Genomic DNA, 22,494 nt, shown 5'->3' with positions numbered 1-22,494 from the left:
TCACGGGCTGCTCCAGTCATGGTCCTTCACTTCCTTAACCATTGGTCCCTTGTGGTCTGTGTCTTGCTTCTTTTCCCGCCACTGCCAGGTGGCCTCAGCCGCTCCACCCTTGAATTTCGCATCCTGGGAATCAGACGCCAGGCTACCGAGGTCTCTGAAGCACTGGCTACACGAGTCTGAGTGGAGCTCTCCTTCATACTCCTCCTTCAAGGCTCGTGCTGAAGAAGACAGCCTCGACTTTCCCCACTGTGGAGAAGGGTGCAGAGGCTCAGCCTACCAGTCTCTTTTTCCAAAGAACTTCTTTCTTTTGACCTTTTTGTATTTAAACCACTTTCTATTCCTGCAGAGAAAGATACAGCGTTAAGGGTCACAGGACAACTTGGCATCTTCATTTTAGCTTTGGAAACACTTGCATCCTATTATTTTTTCCCTCAGTTTTCTGGACTTTGTTCAAAACAGAATAAAGAGCTCAACTTCTAGGTAAACAAATGTGAAAATACATTTCAGAAAAATATCCATGAATCTGAATCCTAAGAACAGACACACAGCCTTGCCCTTTAAATTAGTATATATTAATTGCATAAAATAGTTTCATTCCGACATTTTCATACATCTATATAAGTACTTGGATCATATTTAACCCCTTTTACCCACACCTATCCTTCCACTCATCCCTTTATTATTTCCAGTAGTCTCTGTTTGATTTTTATCATTTCTTTAGAATCCACATACGAGAAGAAACATATAATACTTTTCTTTTCAATTCTAGTTTAATTTGCTTATCATGGCTGTAAGTGGGGAAGAGAAAACAGCTAGAGGTAACCAAGGTGAGAATGAGTCTTTCAATGTTTGCCTTTTGTTTTAGTCTTAGCATTTAGTATTTTTTTAATTAATTAAAAAAATTTTATATGTATATGTGTATTGCCTGCATGTAGGTAAGTGCACCCATGTCGTGCAATGCCTGCAGAGGACAGAAGAGGCTGTCAGATCCCCTGGAACTGGAGTTATAGACGGTTGTTAGCTGTCATGTGGGTGCTGGGATTCAAACCCAGGTCTTCTGAGAGGCCAATCAGTGTTCTTAACTGCTGAGTCATCTCTCCAGCCCATAGCCTTAGCATTTAAATATATTACTATCTCAGTATTAAAAACAAAATTTCATTATTAAAAAGGGGAATAGAGTGCTTGTCTAGCATGCACAAGGCCCTAGATTCAATTCCTGGTACCACAAAAAACTGGAAGAAAGGAAGGAAGGGAGGGAGGAGGGAAGGAGGAGAAAGATAGGGTGGAGGGGAGGGAAGATTTTAAATAGAAATTTTCTTTACTATCCTGTGTCACGTGTCAGCTAATTGGCTTCCTCCCTACTTTAAACCCAGAACAGTAAAATTTTGCAGTTCTTTATATATTCTTGATGTGGACCCTGTGTGATGGGTAGTTAGCTATAGTTCGCTTCTGACTCTCTAGGCTATCTTGCTGTTCTACTGATTGTTTCCCTTGCTGTTCAAAAGCTTTTAAAAAATAGAATATTTTTATTAGTTGTGAATGCCATGCAATATGTTTTGATCATATTCACTTCCACTCTTCTCCCTAACTCCTCCCAGATCCAACACCCCACCTCCTCCCCCAGCTTCGTGTCCTCTTTTGTTTTTTAAAAGCCTCCAGCCCAATTTGGGTTTTTTTTCTTTTTAAAAATTGAGTTGTTATGAATTTTGTACAATGTATCTTCATCATATGTAGACCCCCCTCTGCTATTTGCACCCCCCTTATAGTGCCCCTGCCAGATTTCATGTACTCTGCCATATATATTAAGACCTACTGAGTCAAGTTTGTGTCCTTCAGTGTGCATCCATCCACTGGAGCCTGGTTAACTTTTGTAGCATTCATACCCTTGAAGAAAACCAGCTCTCCCGCTCCCAGCAGTTATGGGTTGCTGATAGTTCCTAGGCTAAAGTTTGAGGTTTTTACTCATTTCCTCACTTCTGCGCTGGGATTCTGTCTCCACCAGTCCAGTTTGTGTTGACCAAATACTCATGGGTATGGGACCGTCCACTGGAGCATGGCAAACCTGCCAGGAGCCACACCCTTATAGAAAACTGACTCTCCCTCCCCCAGAAGATCAACTGTCAATAGCTTCTCAGTTACAGTTGGGCGCTTGCGAGTCCCTCCTCCCGCCATTCTAGAATGTTGAGTGACTTGAATTTGTGCAAGTAACCACAGCTGCTGTGAGTTCATGAGTACAGTGGTCTTGTTTTGTCTAGAAGACACTGTCTCACTCCAGTTGCCCCCTAATCTCTGATTCTTGCAATCTCTTTGCTCCCTCTTCTATGTTGGTCCCTGAATTTTGCTGTGTGTGGAGAGGGGTGATCTAGATATCTCGTGTGGACGAGCACAACACCGATGCTTATTCTCTGCACTTTGGCCAATTGTGAGATATGTGCAGAAGCTGTTTCATTTCATGCAATCCTGTTAGTTTTGGGGGCTGTTTCTTGTGCTATTGGAGTCTTTTAAAGAAACTGCTTGCCTATGCCTCTATCTTGAAATGTTTTGTCTATGTTTTCCTTTAGCAGTATCAAAGTTTCAGGTTTTGCATTAAGGTCTTTGATTAACTTAGTTGATTTTTGTGCAATTTGATAGACATGGATCTAGTTTCATTCTTTTACATGTGGATATCCAGATTTCTCAGCACCAGCTGTTAAATATGCTGTCTTTTCTCCCATGGATACTTTTGACAGCTATATAAAAAATTAGGGGACTGTCAACTGTGTGATTTTATATCTGGGTTCTCTATTCCATTTTGTTGTAAACCAAGACACTGTTTCCTATGAATTGGGTCAGTTGACAGATCATCAGCTCTCTCCTTTGTGTGGTTTCTGTTCTACCTGAATCCATACACCTGTGGAATTCAGTACCTTTTCATGATTGATTTCTACTAAAAATCTACCCTTCCTTTCTTCCCCTCCTTTCCCCTCATCTCCATTTTTTTTTGTGGTGTTGGGAACTGAACCTAGGGCCTTGTACATACTAGGCAGGTACTTGACTCATGAGCTACATCCCCAGCCTTACTCTAAATCTCATTAAGGATTCTGAATGTTTAGAAAAGGTGTACGTGTTATGTATCTGTGTTGATTCTGTTGGGAATCGCCACAGGCTTGGTGACTTAGTATCACATGGGTTTATTATCTCACGGTCTTGAAAGTCAGAATCTTGAGACGGCTTTCACCAGAGTGAAATTAAGATGTTGCAGAATGGTGCTTCTTCTGGAGGCTCTGGGGAGAACCCATTTCTTTGCTTTTTTCAGCTTCTAGAACAGCCTGCATTCCTTAGTTCTTGATCTTTCCTCCATTTTCAAAGCTAACAACATGTTCATTTTTAAGAATCCTTGTGGTTACATTGGGTCTATCTGGAACCCAGAAAAATCTGTGTCTCAAGATCTGTGGCTTAGTCAAATGTACAAAGTTCCTTTTTCCATATGAAGGAACATTCAGGATCCAAGGATTAGGATGTAGACATCTTGACAGATCTTTGTTCTGCCTGTCACAGAACTATCTTTGAGATATGAAAACATTTTGATGCTGAATGTTAGTTTTCCTTGTTCTTCAAAGCTCTGCCCCTTTCTGCCTTTCATCTTTATTCTTTTTGTAAATTAACTTTTTAAAAAAATTTTATGGACATGAGTGTATTGCTTACATGTATGTAAGTGCACCTCTGTCGTGCAGTGCTCTCAGAGGTCAGAAGAGAGTGTCAGATCCTCTGGAACTGGAGTTACAAGACAGTTGTTAGCTGCCATGTATGTGCTGGGATTCGAACCTGGGTTTTCTGCAAGAACAGTCACTGTTCTTAACCGCTGAGCCATCTCTCCGGCCCTTAATAATTATTTTTATGCATCTTTGGCAATGGAGATTTAGGAGATAACTAGAAACTAGAAGGTGCGATATTTACAAAAGAGGATCAAAGATCATATATGCCAATGTGAGTTTTCTCTGCCATGGAATAAATCACTACATTTTAAGGACTTTAAGATCATACTTTTCATCCCTCATTTGCTTTGGGTCAGACATGCAGACATGCTCCCTGGCTCAGGATATCACAAATTTGCAATCAAGATACTGGCTAGGTTGCATAGTCATCTGGAGGGTCAGCTTGGCAAGATTTCTCCATGTTATTCAGGCTGTTGGCAGACTTTCTATTTCCTTGCGGTTCTGTGGATGGAGCCTCTGTTATTTTGCTGGCTATCAGCCAGAGGCTGACCTCCTGACCTACATGCCTCCACAAATCCTAGGAGCCACCTCAGGTGATTATCATGTGTACTTCTGCAACGTGACTGCTTACTCATCAAGTCAGAAGGGAGAATCTCTGACTGAAGAAGGGCCAGCCCCTCCCCCCCTTTAAAGGGCTTTCATCTTTATCTGACAAAGTAAGGTTGACTGAGACCCATGATAGTCTCCCCTTGAACTAACTAAAAATGAGCTAATTTGGAATCTCAGTTATATCTACAAAATCCCTTCATTTGTCAAATTCTGTTAGAGGCCAAGTCACACTCCGGGAGATTTTATATAAAAATTGAGAGCACCAGGGAACAGGGGTTGTGAGGGTCATTTTAGAATTCTGCCTACAAATTGCTTAAGAATAAGTTATGGGCCGGGTGTGGTGGTGCATGCCTTTAATCCCAGCACTGAGGAGGCAGAGGCAGGCGGATCTCTGTGAGTTCAAGGCCAGCCTGGTCTACATATTTCCAGACCAGCTGGGGCAAGGTGGTTGGGACATGTAACTAAAACGTAGCCACATGGCAATAATCCACCTCATTACATACCAGAGTGTTTTCCAGAAAACTAGACCCTGTGAGATTTTATGAATTTTTTTTTTTTAAATTTTCTAGGACAAGCCTGGTATTTAAATCTACGTTCCCACCCCCCTATCCTGATCTCCAGACTCATCTCCCCATGCCCCAATCTGCATCTGAAACACATTTCTGGTGTCAGCCATTTTCACCCCCTTTTCTCATTTCTGTGCGTAGTCCTCTGGCTTCTTCTCCTTCAACCTGGAAGTTGCTGATGCCCTACATCATGTCTCTGTTGGTTTCTATAATGATGCCATTCAGCTCAGGAGCTAGGTTTAGGGCCAGAACCTGCACTGGAGCCCTGACTGCAGATCAGTGAGGCCAGGGCTTGTCATGGATCAGATGAAAGGAGGAAAGGAAGAAATTTGTCTTTCTTGGGGGTTGAGAGGCTGGAGGTGGGGCAACACGTATCGTGGAACAACCTTGAGCAGTTGTGTGCTTTGAGGGCAATGGGTGTCTGAATGTTGGAGGGCTATGTGTATTGGAAAGCTAACGATGTTTACACTTGGCCTGTGACTTTCTCTAGCCAGTTGCCTCCTTAAGCTTTCTAAGGCTAAGTTAGGGTCCTTAGCTCTTGCCTACCTCTCAGTTACCAACTGGCTGGATCTTTACCTTCTCCCCTCTTGACCACCCAGGTCATTGCCCTCAATTGGGGGAAATCACTGGTTCCCCACAATGCTATGTTGGCATTACTTCTAGACTGCTGCTTTATTTGCCAGAACTTCCAAAAGTTGATTTTAAATTTCTGTACTGTCTTATCAATTTACTGTATAAGACATCTACTTTGCATAATTACTTGTTTGGTTAACTACCATGCTGCTTCCTGGTAAACTAGATGGGAAACACGTTGAGTAACAGGAAAGAACTTATTTAAAATAGGCACTTTCCAAGTGAAGTGAGACCCGGAAACAGCCCAAGGAGAGGAAGCTAGTCATGCTAAACCTTCCAGTGTTTTCTAGTGAAGAAACTCCGAAATTCTTTGATCTCAAGGAATTCTCAATCCAGTTCCAAGGATAGTCCTCAGGACCCCATTCCTTAAGATGCCTATTGAATACTTAGAGTGAAAGGAAATGTTTCAAAATCACTCCAAACACAAAGGGATAGGTTTTGAGGCACAGTAAAGGAAATCATAGTTTAGAGTTGTATTGCATTTTGGTAATGCTCCAAATTCAATATTTATGTTATGTGCTCTGAGACCAAAGTATGTGTCTTTTATTGTTCCTAGGAATAAGTTTGCTGAAACATCACAGTGTTCTTTCTTTCCCTCTATTTCTTGCTTGCTTGCTTTCAGCTGCTAGGTTCCTAATGACGTTGTCTAATTGGCTTGCAGTTGCTCTAGGCCTGCACTTGAGTTGCCGTTAGAACCTGTTTGCCACTGGAAAATGTACATAACTGGCTATCATCTTTTATCCTGCCAAATATAATACCTTGGAGGCAACTTCATATTACAGAGAAATAATGGATTATTGGGGAACATGAAAATAAGTGTCAAACTATATGGGAAAAACATGTGCAAGTAATATGATTAACAAAATGTTAATGGACTATTTTAAATTCTCACATGTCAATGGTATCTGTACGATTTTCCTATTGTGGGAGAAAGTGATCATATAATTTATAGTGAGTTACCAGTATTTTTCTTTGAGTGTTATTTATTCGTAGTTTTATTGAGGTATGACTGACAAATAAAGCTTATATATGTCTAGGATATACAATGAGATGATTTGCATGTATACATTGTAAAGTCATTACTACAGTCAAGTTAATTAACATATTCAGCACCTCACACAGCCATCCCTTTTTTTGTATGTGTAGAAAGAATACTTAGAATTAGGAGCTGGGGCAATGGCTCAGTAAAGAGTAAAGGACTAGCTCTACAAGCATGGGAACTTTGCTTATTGCTGTTTTTTTTTTTTTTTGAGACAGAGCCTCTAGCTCAGACTGGCTTTAACTCACTATGTAGTCAAGGATGACCCTGAACTTCTGACCCTCTTGCCTCTACCTCTCCAGAAAGTGCTAGGATTGCAGGTGTTTAGCACTGTGCTTAGTTTATTTGGTGGTGGGGATTGAACCCAGAGCCTCATGCAAAGCTCTACCAACCAAGCTGCATCCCTAACCAGGACCTGAGTTTGGATCCCCAGCACCTATACAAAAAGCTGGGCATGGTGATGTGTGTCTATAATTGCAGTACTGGGAAGTTGGGGACAGACCCTGGAGCCTGATGGCCAAACAGTCTAGCCAAATTGATGAGTGCCAGGTTCAGTGAGAGACCTTTTATTCAAAAAATAAGGTGGAGTGTAATAGAGGAATGAATACATATGATGTCAACTTCTGGCCTCCACATGGGTACACACACGGGACCCATACCTACACACACACACACACACACACACACACACACACACACACACACACACACAAATAGTTACAATCATTTCACAAGAAATTTCAAGTATAAAATGCATTATTATTAAGTCACTGTACTTTTCTTTCTAGGACTTATCCATCTTAGGACTGAATGTTTGTACCCTTTGACCAGTGGCTTCCCACTTCACTCCCTAGCCCCTTATAACCACCATTCTCCTGTTTCTGTGAGTTCTAGTTTTTTAAGATTTCAAGTCATGTCGTGCAATATGTCTTTTTCTACATCTGGGTTATCATGTAGCACAGTGTCCCCAAGGTTCATCAAATTGGATGGCAGGATTTCCTTAAGGCTTAATAACACCTTATCCTGTGTCTCACATTTCTTTATCCATTTACGTGTTGATGGGCACCCAGGTTGTTTCCTTCTCTTGCCTGCTGTGAATAACACCACAGTGAACACGGAAGTGGAGAGGTCTTGACATCACAGTGTTAGTTCCTTTGACTCTATACCCACAAATAGAATCCCTGGGTCATATGAGATTTTATTTTTAATTTATAAAATATCTTTATTGATACTTTGAGAATTGACACAATGCATTTTGATCACGCTCAGACCTCCTTCCCCAACCCTAACCCCTACTACCCCCAACTTCATGTCCTCTATTATTATTTTTCTCTTTTTAAAAGCTTACTGAATCTAATTTGTGTTCTCTAAATGCTCTTGGGTGTTGTTCCATCCCCTGGAGCCTAGTCAACCTACTAGGTATCACATCCTTAAAGAAAACTGACTCTGTCTCCCAACAACTATCAGTTGCTGATAGTTCCTAAGCTAGAACTGGGACTTCTTGCCCACCTCCCCGACCTAGGCTGTTTGTTTGTCTGTTTGGGGCTTGCATAGGTCTTGTGCATGCTGTCACTGGCACTCTGGGTTCATATACGCAACTACCCTGTTGCATCGAAAACACAATTTTCTTGTATTTATCTACCACCACTGGCTCTTATAATCGTTCCATCTCCTCCTCTGCAATGATCTCTGAGCCTTGGGAGGAGAGGGTATGATATAGGTGTCCTATTTAGGGCTGAACTCTTCACAGTCTCTTATTTTCTGCACATTGATTAGTTGTGTATCTCTGTGTTAATCACCATGTGCTACAAGAAGCAGCTTCTCTGGTGAGATTTGAGAGAGGCACTAATCATTCTGGTGGGTGTACCTTTATTTTTGTTTGATTTTTTAATTTTTATTTTTATGTGTATGAGTGTGTTGCCTATATGTAAGTGCACCTGTGCATGCAGTGCCTGCAGAGGCCAGAGAGGGCGTCAGACCCCCTGGAACTGGAGTTATAGACTTGTTAGCTGCCATGTAGGTGCTGGGAACTGAACTCAAACTCAGGACCTCTGCAAGACCAGCCAGTGGTTTTAACTGCTGAACCATCTCTCCAACCCCCTTTATTTTTAATTTTAAAAGGAATTTCCATACTACCTTCCATGATGGCTTTACCAATTCACAGTCTCACGAACAGTGAATAAAACTTCTCTTTCTTTTGGAGACAAGTTTCCTGCTCTAGCACAGGCTGGCTTGGAACTCAGGGCAATCCAGCCTCAGCCTCCCAAATAGTAAAATTGCAAGCCTGGGCCACAATGCCTGGCCAAGGGGTTCTTTTTTGCCACATCCTTGACAGTGCCTAACATTTGATAAACATTTGATAACAAGCTTCCTAACAGGTGTGAGGCGATACTTCATTGTGGTTTTGAGTTTCATTTCCCTGATGAGTAGTGTTGACCATTTTCTCATGTGCCTGTCAGTCATTTGAATGTCTTCATGGGGAAAATGTCTATTTAGATCTTTTTACATTTAAAAACAACCAGTTTTCTCCCTGTTATCCAGTTCCTCATATATACTTTGGATAGCAACCCTTCTTGGTTTTATGATTTTCAAATATTTTCTCCCATCCACAGGTTGTTGCTTTCTTTTTTCTTTCTTTCTTTCTTTTCTTTCTTTCTTTCTTTCTCTCTCTCTCTTTCTTTCTTTCTCTCTCTTTCTTCCTTCTTTCTTTTTCTTTCTTTTGTTGATTGATGTATAGAAACCTTTTTGTTGGATACAGTTCTATTTATGAGCTTTCACTTGTATTGTCTGTACTTTGGGTATTATCCTGGGTTATTCTTTGTCTTGTATGAGGGAAAAATGAAGAACGAAGACTGTGAGAACACTGGAACTGAAAGTCAAGGAGAGGTCAGGTGGGCTAACCAACGCTTACGCGTGAAAGAATGGGCAGTTTCCATCCTGGCTGTCACAGGCTGTATCTTCATCCTCTCTGCTAGCAGATAAATTTTTTTTCTTGCTCAATATCCTTGTTCTCTAATTGATAGCTTCCAGTTGACCATATCTCTTAGTTATATTTCTTAACCCTAAATGAACAGCACATGCGTGTCTGCCATATACATATGCTATTAGAAGCTTCCCAACAGTTTTTGTCTTTTACTGTTGAGATAGAGGGTTACAATGTAGCTCAACTTACCCTGGAACTTGCCATATAGCCCAGGCTGGCCTCAAATTCATGACCTTCCTGCTTCAGCCTCCTGAGTGCTGGGACTACAGGCATGCACTACCGTGCTGGCTTCCCAATACAGTTACTGAAGAATTAGAGCCAAAGTATAAGTCAATTTTTTGTTGTTAATTTTGCATTCATTGTTAGCAAATTGGACTCTTTACTTTGAAATAAACTGATGTCATTTTTTGTTTGTTTGTTTGTTTGTTTTTGGTCTTTTTGAGACAGGGTCTTCCTGTAGCCCCAGCTGCCCTGGAACTTGCTACATAGACCAGGCTGGCCTTGAAGTCACAGAGATCTGCCTGCTTCTACCTCCCGAGTGCTGGGATTAAAGGTATGCTCCACCACGCCCAGGTTGCTATTTCCTTTACTTATGATTCTGAATTTCCCTTGTGACTGAGAAATCAGTCTAACATTTACAACACCCAAGAAACATTTTATTCCCTCCAGTGATGGAGTCATTACACTATGGGGTGGTGCAAAGCAATAGGCATTGCAGTGAAGAGGATCACTGCAGGCCAGCGAAGGTGGGGGTCTGAGCTGACTCTGAAGGACCAATAAGGTTTAGTCAGGCAGACTAGGAAGGAAATTTGAGGAATGATGCGTGTGCACATGTGTGTGTGTGTGTGTGTGTGTGTGTGTGTATCTATACATAAGAATCTTAATAAAAGCATGAAATTGCAAGAAAAACAATATTAAAGACCGAAACAAAGGAGTTAGATTTAATGTAAAGGAAATATTACCAATGCAAAAATCATTTGATGGTTCACTGGATGGCTTAGTGTTGGAGAAAGCTGGGAGGTAGGAAGAGGAAGGGGAAGGTTTGCTTATTAAGATTTTCAAAATAGGGACTTGAGAGGGCTCAGTGATTAAGAGTGCTGGCTGCTCTTCCAGCAGACCTGTGTTTGGTTCCCAGCACCCACATGGAGGCTAACAACCTTCCATAACCCCAGTTCCAAGGGATCTGATGCCCTCTTCTAGTCTCTGTGGTACACTTACATGCAGGCAAAACACTCATATACATAAAATAAAAATAAATTTAAAAAAAATTTCAAAATAGCATTTAAAAAAAAAACATCTGATTTGGGGTGTAGCTCAGCGTTAAGAGTGCTTTCCTAGTATGTGCAAGGCCCCAGGTTTAGTCTTCATCAATGCAGAGGGAGGGAGGGAAGGGAGGAGGAAGGGACACAGGGAGAGAGAGAAACACATATGCATACATAACACAGAGAGAGAAGAGAAAGAGAGATGGAAACACACACACACACACACACACACACACAGAAACATTGTGACTAATGAGACTCTGTCCCCAAGCATACTGGATATCCATCTAAATTATATTTGTCCTTTTAAGTAGTCACTTGGAAAGACTAAACTATTACAGTGATGCTATTAAAAATGACTTGAGAAGTTCCCTTGGCAATTGCTTTCAGAACATGTTTGTGAGCTACAAATCATCAGCTTTATTACCTTAGTTTTCTCTGGCTCTGCTTCTCCATATAGGGTGAGAACATTAGATATGCATATAAAATGCATTCCATTAAAATTTGGCCAGATGGAAATTTCTTCTATAAATTAAGAATATATGATACATTGGTTTTATCTATTTTCAAAAATAATACAATCTGGAGAGGGTTTCTCAGGAAGATTTCACTGATGGTTGTGGAACAAGTGCTCCAGACTCCAGTGGTGACCTTCGAAGAGGCATTCCAGCATTCTGAGCAACCACAGCATTGGAGCCTCTGCAGGAAGCCGTTGGCTGAGAGACCATGTTTTCCATGTATATACACATACATTCTGAGAATTTCTTTTTTATCACTGTGGTTGGAAAAGTTGTTATATGACAGCTTGTGGTCTGCAGGGGTGTCTGGCATATGATTCTAAGGCAGTCACTCATAATCAGAACATCTCCCTAAATCACTCATAAAGACCTAACCAAATTGTGGAGGAAAGGGTGAAATTCCTGATACCATCAAAAACTAAGTCAGACAGCCAAATGACAGAATCTGAAGAGGGTTGTGCTTCTGCACACAGCATAGCTTAGCGCTGTTGTACAAAATCAGTGTCCTTTTTCAGAGGAAAGAAAGTCCTTCTTTTACTGGGGCCAGCAAGAAACTCAGGGACCAGAAGAGAGATTAGTCAATAAATTGCTTGCTTCACACTTGTAATCCCAGTACTAGGGAGACAGAGATGGGCAGATTCCTGGGGCTCAATAACTAGCCAGCCAAATTGGTGAGCCTCAGGTTCCAATGAGAGATTCTGTTTCAAAAAACAAGATGGATGATGCCTTATAAAGAACCATTCCCAAGTTTGTCCTCTGACTTACACACACACACACACACACACACACACAGACAGAGAGAGAGAGAGAGAGAGAGAGAGAGAGAGAGAGAACCTTTTCTATATTGAAGTGCACATGAGTCCCTCCCCTAATGATGACCCAATTCTCAGGTGTTTCCCTTGCTCCTGCCTCCAGCCCACTTTATCTCTTAAAGATTAGCTGCCCACTGATGTCTATCTTTTATGGATTAACTGCATATCAAAGTTAGCTAGGAATGCACACACCCTCATTTTTCAAACTTTCTGTAGTTTCAAGTTGAGGGTGCTTGCCAGACTTGCTGAACACAGGCACAAAAACACACAAGTCACTTGAATCTACACACAAATTTTGATCCTTTGTGTTTTCAGATCCACTGACCTGCAGGTCTTGCCCACCCATGTGAATGAAATAAGCTATGCAAAGCCCATACTCCAGAAGAAAATGTTTAAAAAAAATGCATGCCGGGCGTGGTGGTGCATGCCTTTAATCCCAGCACTCGGGAGGCAGAGGCAGGCGGATCTCTGTGAGTTCAAGGCCAGCCTGGTCTACATAGTGAGTTCCAGGACAGCTGGGGCTACAGGGAGACCCTGTCTCAAAAAGAGAAAAAAAAAAAACAAACAAAAAACAAAAACAGAAACAAAAAAACCTCTTGGCAACTGAGTCATCTGCTTGTCTGGGGCCCATGTATACATATACAATGTATTGTGCTCATATTCACCAGTCCCTTATTCCCAGCATTCTGACCAATTACGAGGCTCTGCACTAACCATGTCCCACTGTAAAAAGAAGCTTCATTGACCAAGACAGAGAGCAGCACAAGTTGTTATGTATAAGCATACTTAGAAAGCAGTTTGACTTCATGTCGTTACGAAAACACCGGTAGTAGCTCACCCCCTAGCACCTGTGACCTCCCCAAACAGGCTTTTGACCTGGTTTACAGTACCAGGCATGAATTTCCTCATATGGAGTAGGCCTCAAAGCCAAGCAGAAAGTAATTGGTTACTTCCCTTATACTCGTGCCACTATTACACCTTGCATCTTGCCCATCTGCCTTGCTTTTCATTGACTCTGTGGGGCAGCAGGGAACCAAACCTTGTGTGGTTACATTAGTTCTCACCTTGTGCATATCTACATGAAACAGGAGTTCATTGCTTTTTGTTAATTGGCAAGAGCACCTTGCTGTGCTCCAAAACAGTTTATATATTGTAGGAATTAATCCTTTCCTCTCTTATTTCCCAGTTGTGTTGGCACAAGATTGTTCAGTACTCCCACGACAGCGAGTAGGCATTGCCTCTAGACTCCATTCCAATCTGATATGAAGTGGCATGGCATGCTGGGCGGAGCAGTGTTGAGTGCAACACTGCATTCCTCAGGGATCAATAGCTGCCAAGAGCAAGTGGTTTTTACTCTTCCGATGACTTGCTCATTCTTCCAGCACTCATATAGGTGAGGCCCTTGGAATCACTTCCACTTAGGACCTACAACACTACACTATGCTTATGATCTAGAGATTTGGGTTGCATCATGAGACTCCCTTAATTTATTCTAAATGGTACCTGGCTGAGTTCCTTAGAGCATGCAGCACAAAGCCACTTTCCTCGCTTTTGGTTCTTTTGTTCACTCAGGTTTGTGTTGGCTTCATGTAGGGTTTTGGTGTTAACATGCCCTTTGCCATCATTTTCCTTACAAGTCTTCAAAGACAGTTTCATTTGAAAACGTCTATGAACAAATAATTTTTAAGGAATTCAGGATTTAAAGGTTCAGAATTCATTTAGCAAATGAAATAATTGTGGAAATTTAGGACATTTCATAAAAGAAAAAGCTTGCCCTATGAGACAGTAAACTATATCATAAGCCTGCAGAAAATAGACTGATACCAGTGCTGCAACAGACAACTAAATGGAAGTCCAGAAGCACATTCACAAACACTGATGAGGTTTCCACAGAAGCCTAGGATTCTATGGAAACTGAAAATTCTGGTCCCAGGGTGTGAGGCTCAGGGGAGGCTAATGAGAGACTCAGATTAAGCAGCAGATCCTGCATAATGTTGAAATTATTGTGGGTCAAGAACACTCTTTCCCCATGGCACATGGCAGAAATGTGAGTATTCTTTCTAGAGGTCAGCCTGAGTTATATAGGAAGGTCCAAGCTAGCCTGGGCTATAAAGTCAAACTCTTTAAAAAAAATTAATCAGCCAGCCGTGGTGGCACATGCCTGTAATCCCAGCACTCGGGAGGCAGAGGCAGGCGGATCTGTGTGAGTTCAAGGCCAGCCTGGTCTACATAGTGAGTTCCAGGACAGCTGGGGCTACAGGGAGACCCTGTCTCAAAAAGACCAAAAAAAAAAAGAAAAATCCATCAATTAGTTGAATAAACAAACAAAAAATAATGTCTCACTGTTCCCAATGGCTCTCCTCAACCCTTGGCCCCATCCCTCTGAGGCTGCCAGAGAATGCCTGACTAGCCGGGACAAGTGTACCTTTCACCCCTCATCAAAGAAGCTTATTTTTTTGCAACAAAGGTAGACTTACAGAGTTCCAGAACAGTCAAATGCAGAGAATAAATGTCTGTGAGACACTTAACCCTAAGTGACACATCTTCGGTGCAGCCTCTACACACAGAATGAATGCATCTCTCAACTCCCACCTGAGAATTTTCCTTATACAACAGATGGTGATTAACATAGAAACACACAATTGGCCAATATGCTGAGAACAAGAGGCCACAGAGTACTTATCCTTGATTAGGACACCTGTTTCTAACCTCTCCCTCCCAAGGCTCAGGGACCATGCTGGAAGAGGTAGAAAGATTGTAAGAGCCAGAGGGGTAGATGACCACAGGAAATAGAGTCTTCCAGACAGCTGGTCAGATATTCATGTGAACTCTCGGCAATGGTGACAGCATACACAAGTCTTATCCAAGCTCAAACTAGGCAAAAATCCCAGCATAGACATGGGGAAGTGGGTAAGAAATCCCAACCCAACCTATAGAACTTTTGGCAACTGATGGCTGCTGGAAGGAGGAAAGACAGTGTCTTACAGTGATGGGACTCTTGGTGGGACCAGTGGATGGACCACACTGAAGGACATTTAAGGACACAAATCAGACTCTTATATATATAAAAGAGTATATTAAATTGGGAGGGGCAGTGGGGGAAGGTATGAATGGGGAGGGAATCTAAATACCATTGAACTATATTATATGAAAACTGCAAAAATTCAGCAAAAAATTTACATATATATATATATAGAGAGAGAGAGAGAGAGAGGAGAGAGAGAGATACATGGCAGGGGAGATACCATGATCAGGAAGGTGGTTTTCCCAAGGTGAGGCTCATCCATTGCACTCGAGATGTGCTGGCTCCTGTGATTTCCCCAAATTTGGGAAACTTGACTGCATAAGTTGTAGTGGGGAACTGCATTCTCACTCTCCCCTGAAAAAAAATAAAACATAAAAATATAGAGGTTATAAACTTAAATAGTATGTCTCTAAGCGAAAACATGTCTTATTAGACAGTCAAGATTTTTTTCTATGTTTCTTAGGTAATAATAATGTGCTGGCTCCTGTGATTTCCCCAAATTTGGGAAACTTGACTGCATAAGTTGTAGTGGGGAACTGCATTCTCACTCTCCCCTGAAAAAAAATAAAACATAAAAATATAGAGGTTATAAACTTAAATAGTATGTCTCTAAGCGAAAACATGTCTTATTAGACAGTCAAGATTTTTTTCTATGTTTCTTAGGTAATAATAGAGGCTCCAGATCTCAATTTATAACAGAATATGGCTTGAAGAATGATTATCATCTACAAAATGCTAATCCATTTTACTTGGTATTTTGTAAGCAGCTTATATTATAGGTATTTAATTATCATTGTTACCACCACCACCATCACCATTATCATCACCGGCGCTATCATGATCATCACCAATACCACCACCATAATCACTCAAAAAGACCCCACCATCATCATCATCACCATCATCATCATCACCACCACCACCACCATCATCCTTATTTTAAAACTGAGGTTAAGAGAGTTGTCATTATCCAAGGTCACCTACCAGAACCTTGCAGGGCTGGGATTCTAGCTGTCTTGGTGCTCTAAATTCTAAGTATGTCTGTATGTGTGTCTACAAGTAAATATCAATACAGAAAAGTGATCAAATTATCAGACCAGCTTCTGGGTGGTAAACCCCACTTCACTGTCTCTAGTTAAGAGATCACAGAAAGACCAAAATATAGGAATGAAAATCAAACACAAGTGTTTTGCTTCTTAAATGTCAGGGCAACACCCTAGTCTTCTGTTTTCCAAGTTTCAATGTGATTCATTTTATTTCCTGGCAAGTACATTTTCAGTATTGTGAGCTTTGAATAGGCATTTGTTTTAGGTGTATGTGTGTAAAAATAATTTGTAGTGTAGTTAATTTTTAATGGTTCCTGGCATTTGCTTTAAATAGTATTTTAGCCACAGGGAGAACTGAGCAGTAAAGAAGGTTTCCTCTTGAAACCACTAACGGAATGACTGCTTCCTTTCTCCAGCAATTAAATTCTCACATTTGGCTCCTCATTGGAGGCAATGTCTCATTTCATGTGATACTTAAATCTCTTTTTCTGTACAGTTACTAAAACCTCCATTATGCAAATCTCTCATGATTTTCTGATTCTTGCTCATTTTAGAGACCCCCTGGATTCCTTCTAATAGTCAACTCAAGATAATGATGGCATTTTGAAGAATATACTCTAATACATTAGGGATCTTGGTTGTCAGTCGTCAGTCAAAGCTCATGTGCACCAGCCTCTCACTGTGGGCTCAGAAGCCCTGGGACAGTGTTTTGCAATTTTTGTCACACATTTGAATCACCCGGGAGGATTTAAAAATACAGATACTTGGGAGTCGGGAGACCGCTCAGAGGGTAGAGTGCTTGCTGTGCAAACATGAGGACCTGAGTTTGGATCTTAACACCCATGAAGAAGCTGGGCATGGTCATGATATCTGTAACCTCAGCACTTAAGGGTAGGGGAAAGAGAGATAAGCAGACCCTGGGAGCTCAGTGGCCAGCCAGTTTGGTTGAATTGGTGAATTCCCGGTTCAGTGAGAGACCCTGTTTCAAAGAAAATAAGACGGATGCTGGGCGTGGTGGCATAGCTGGGAGTGGTGGCACACGCCTTTAATCCCAGCACTCGGGAGGCAGAGGCAGGCGGAACTCTGTGAGTTCAAGGCCAGCCTAGTCTACGTAGTGAGTTCCAGGACAGCTGGGGCTACAGGGAGACGCTGTCTCAAAAAGACCAAAAATAAATAAATAAGGTGGAGATGATAGAGGAAGATACACAGAGACCTCTGGTCTTCCATGCACACACATGTGTACACCACATACACACAAATAAAATAAAGGCAGATACTTATACCTCACATATAGAGATATTTGTTAATTGGTATATAGTGTTGAGATTAAACATTAAAGGTCTCCAGGTAATTCTTTTTTTATTTAAAAAATATTTTATTATTTTTATTTTTTGTGTACGAATGTATTACCTGTATGTATGTGAATGCATCCATGTCGTGCAATGCTGGTGGAGGAACTGGTGTTGTGGGTCCTGGGAACTGAACCCCGGCCCCGCTGCAAGAGCAGCCAGTGCTCTTAATTGCTGAGTCATCTCTCTAGCCCCGTCTTCAGGTAATTCTAATGCCCAGCTTCATTTGCTCCACCACCTCATGGTGCAGGCTTAGCCACTCTCCTGTTTGGGCAGAGCAAAAGGCAACAGGCACAGCCTAGAAAAAAACCATTGGTACCTTAGTTCTTGGGTATATTGTCCCTGCAATGTCTTGAAATCCAATGACAGCATCTCCCAGCAGCCTCTATCCTCAGGATCATACTTGTCAGAGAAAGAATTCATTTCATCATTGTTTGTACCAGTGAGGAGGGTGGAGTGACTTGATTAGTATTTTTAATCCAGCAGTGAAGGTTGAATAAAGAATACAGACACCTGGAGGCTGAAGAGATGGTTCAGTGGTTAAGAGCACTGGCTGCTCTTCCATAAGACCTGGGTTCGATTCCCAGCACCCACATGGTGGCTAAATAACTGACTATAATTCCAATTCTAGGGGATCAGATGTCTTCTTCTGGCCTCTGTGGGCTTTACACAACACAGATGTACTTATATACATGTAGAATTATACACATAAAATAAAAATAAAATTTTTAAAAGTGTTTTATTATTTTTATTTTATGTGCATGAATGTATTGCCTGTGTGTGTGTAAGTGCACCCGTGTCCTGCTGTAAGTTGAATTTACTGCTGGGAGGCTTTCACAAGGTTTCCAGGCCTGCTGTGGCTCCCTCCTCCCACTGTCCTTATGACCAACCAAGAAAATATTCCTCCAAACTACAGTTTAGGGAATAAAAATATTTATCGGAATTACTAACAGGGCATATGATAGCACTGAGGGGTTACTTACAAAGAATGAGCACCCTCAGGCTGTTTTTTTTTTTTCCCTACATTTTGGCAGCTTCCAGACCTGTGGCCCCTGGCCCCTGGCCCAAGATGGCGAAGCCAGTTTAGGCTGACTGATTCGTTGGAAGGGGTGACTGTCTTCCTCTGCCCCTGCCTTCCTATGGAGAGCCTTAGAGTCCAACCAGTTTGAAGTAAGAGGGGGAGAAGTTAGAGAAGAAGACATCCATCTGTTGCTGATCATTTGGAGAACAAGCCTAGCCAATGCATGCAGTGGCCTCAGAGGTCAGAAGAGGGCATTGGATTCTCTGGAACTGGAGTTACAGACAGTTGTTAGCTGCCATGTGGGTGCTGGGAAACCGAACCTGGGTCTTCTGCAAGAGCAATGAGTGCTCTTAACTGCTGAGCCATCTCTCCAGACCCCAAATAAATATTTTTAAAAATTAAAAAAAAATGCGGACACCTTAATGGCAATATATACTATATAAACAGCAGTACCATTTATGATAATCGTATAATTTTAGTTGTATTGGAAAGATTATTGGTCTGTGTGACTCTTTGATGGCCTGTAAACCTTGAGTTATCCATCTGTTCCTACTGGCTCCATACTGCACTGCAGAGGCCACATCTTGCTTGGGCTTTAAAACATTTTCCTTTTTTCTGATTCCTGTTTAATCCACAATATCACCTTTCTTCATTCTCTCTCTGACAAATTCTTCAATAGAACAGTCTTTACTTTCTACTCTTTCCCAGGCATCCTCAGATCTAGCTCTGGTCTCCATATGCCCATGGAAACTACGCTCTTGATTTACTGCCTCCTGGTACCCAAATCCACTGGCTTCTCACTCTTCATTTTACTTGAGCTGTAGTTAGTGAATGCCATTTAAAATTCCATGAAGCAATGGCAATAAAAACAATATGATCTGAACACAAGAATAGATACTTAGTGAAGCATAACTAAATCCAGAAATAATTTGGGGGCCATGTGTTAGATTAATGTAGAAAGTATTAGTTACTTAAAAAAAATGCATGACCAACTCTCTTGCATTTCCTTTCTTATTCTTTTCTTATTTACATTATCTGGGTGGTGCGTGTGTGTGTGTGTGTGTGTGTGTGTGTGTGTGCATGCACATCTGTGGCTGTGTCTATGCATGCCACAACATCCCTGCTGAGGTCAGAGGACAGCTTGCAGAGTCTGTTCTCTCCTTCCACCATGTGGAACCCAGGGATTGAACTCAGGTTGTCAGACTTGGCAGCAGACACCTTTACCCACTGAGCTATCTTGCTGACTCATATATTAATTACTTTTGCATCACTGGGAGCTTAATGTCTGACAGAAACAGCTTAAGGGAGAAGAGATTTATTTTGGCTCATAGGTTCAGATGTTTTTGGTCCATTATGGCAGAGAAGTCAGGGTGGTAGAAGCTTGTGGCACAGACTGTTCACAACATCAGAACCAGGGCTGGTGTAGCCTTGAGAAGCCTGCCCCAGCCATCTACTTCACCAGCTAGGTCCTGACTCCTAAGAGTTCTAGTCTCCCCAACATTGTGTTAGCTGGGGGACAAGGCTTTGCAACACGAGTCTGTGAGGGACTTTTCAAGTTCAAATCATAACCTAGGATAAAGGAAGACTTTCAAGGGAAAGAGAATCATCTAGTAACTGGTGTTGGGGGTGCATCATGAAGAAAATGGAATGGAGCCCTCCCTTTCATTTCACATACAAAAAATAACTCGCATGTGGACTGAAGATGGGAATGTGATAAAAGAAGAAAATCGGAGAATATAGTCATAAACTTGGGCAACGGGAGAATTCTTAAGCAAACCAGGAAACCAGGATTTATAAAGGAAAATAAAGACATAGTTGTCTCTCTACATTAAAAAATTTTGGCGGTATCAAAGATAACAAAAGACGGGCCAGCAAGATGGTTCAGTGGGTAGTGCTGTCTGCTGCCAACCCAATGACCTGAATGTAATCCCTGGAACCCACATGGTGGGAAGAGAGAGCTGACTCCCAAAAGTGGTTCTCTGACTTCCACCTACACATCGTAAAATGTTGACATGTGCACACACACATACACACACACACACACTAACAAAACCACAAATGACAAGGAAAAATATTAACAACATACATAATAAAGATGAAATGTCATTGACATATAAGGAACACCTACAAGTTGACAGAAAAAAAAAAAACCTCAAGAAACTTAATTTAAAAGTAGGTAAATTAAGGGGTTGGGGATTTAGCTCAGTGATAGAGTGCTTGCCTAGCAAGCACAAGGCCCTGGGTTCAGTCCTCAGCTCCGGAAAAAAAAAAAAAAAGTAGGTAAATTGGGGCTGGAGAGATGGTTCAGGGTTAATATCACTGGATGCTCTTGCAGAGGACCTGGGTTCAGCTCTAGGCACTCACAGGGCAGCTCACACGTGTCAGCAACTTCATTTCCAGGGGATCCGACCCTCTCTTCTGGCCTCCTTGGGAATTGCATGACACAGTTGCACTTACTTACTTGCAGGCAAAACACTCATACACGAAATAAAGCGAAAAATAAATAAAAGGAAAAAAATAAATAAAAGGGGGTAAATCATGATAAAGGAAGTACAACTTATCAAAGAATGTTGAACACAGAGGAATAAAAATTAAGACAATTATAGAATACTGTTTTTATTTATCAGATTGACAAAACCCAAAAGAGCACTGATGATATAGTGGAATTATAGTCTTTAGGTATGCAATAGCTATATCTATTAAAACTGAAACTAAAAATAAATAAATAAACAAATGAATAAATGAATAAATAAACAAAACCTTGGTCTTGAAATCTCACTCTTGGTTATCAATAACCATTAATAAAATAATGATGGCAGCATGTAAGTGTACATGTGCAAGAATTTTACTGCAGCTTTTCTTCACTTAAAGGTCAAGAGAAAAAAAGGTTGGGTCTGACACTTAGATTTAAGGGACTGGATATAGTGACAAATATCATAGGCAACCTCTTTTCTGAATCAATCTTCGTGTATATATCACTCTAGAGTGGAAGGAGGACAGAAAATCCGGCTATTTAGCTGTGTACTCTCATTCTAGAACCATTTCTGTTGCTGTGGTCTCAGGTCTGGTAGAGTTGTAACTCTGCCAACGTTGAGCTGGGATGTGCATTAAGAGGTCTGGGGTCTCTCCACCAAAGAGGGGTTTGTTCCCCAGCTTATCTCTTCCTAGTGGCTTTGGATGACCTCTTAACACACTCAGCTTCTTCACCTGAAGAATGAGGATATCAAGTGCATAATTTCAAAGGATGGGTTTTCAGGATTATGTAAGTTATGAAATCAATATTCCTGACATATATTGTTGTCATCTCCTCCTCCTCCTCCTCCTCCTTCTCTCTCTGTCTTTCTCTTCCTCCTTTTTCTTCTTCAGTCATGAGCGTTCCTTCCTGCCAGAGCTCAACAAAATGGTTGCTCTTTTCTCTTAGAATTTTCTGCTTACAGTTTCCCCATGGATCAAACGATTGCTGGCCCATCGTGAGAAAATCACAGATCTACTAGGGAGGAGTAAGTTTACCACCACAGAGAAGAAGCTGGGACATTTTTCAGTCTTCTCACTCCCCTTCCATCACATCAGGGTCATCACCTGTGAAAAGGTGTTCCTGGCAAAGCCCTCTCTATCTGATCTCTCATGCCTCTTCTTCCCACTCTGTTTTACGGCCCTACCTGAAGTCTCTACATTTCCTACTTTGCACTTCAGTTTTCTGGGAAACTTCAATGTTGCTCCAGGGCAGATAGATGTTACAGCTGCTAGGACCTTCAGAATGCAACTTGAGCATCACCAGGAGGTGGGCATCCTTGGATCAGACTATACCAGCTTCAAAGGGAGGAGGGGTACTGTGCTGCCCAACACCCCAGGAGAGAATGAACTGTATTCAGGGTTAATTTTCCCTTCAACAAGAGCCTTGACCAGTTTAGTTGCATGAGTTCTGTAAGCATCAGT

General features: G+C 41.5%; 1 protein-coding gene and 1 non-coding gene across 2 annotated transcripts in view; one reads left to right on the top strand and one right to left on the bottom strand.

Moving 5' to 3' along the window:
- Positions 1–22,494, bottom strand: part of LOC115070029 — a 52,489-nt gene continuing 29,995 nt past the window's right edge. The window contains 1 exon segment of the mRNA XM_029562523.1: positions 1–246. Coding sequence (XP_029418383.1) covers positions 1–246 — 246 coding nt within the window.
- LOC115070032 lies at positions 15,339–15,499 on the top strand. Its single transcript, XR_003849238.1, has one exon. It is a non-coding gene; the product is annotated as a U1 spliceosomal RNA (small nuclear RNA).

Source organism: Nannospalax galili, unplaced genomic scaffold, assembly GCF_000622305.1.
Source record: "Nannospalax galili isolate Female #2095 unplaced genomic scaffold, S.galili_v1.0 scaffold1255, whole genome shotgun sequence".
Lineage (NCBI taxonomy): Eukaryota > Metazoa > Chordata > Mammalia > Rodentia > Spalacidae > Nannospalax > Nannospalax galili.
The sequence above is the reverse complement of the archived record's forward strand: the minus strand, read 5'-3'. Positions and strand labels throughout refer to the sequence as shown.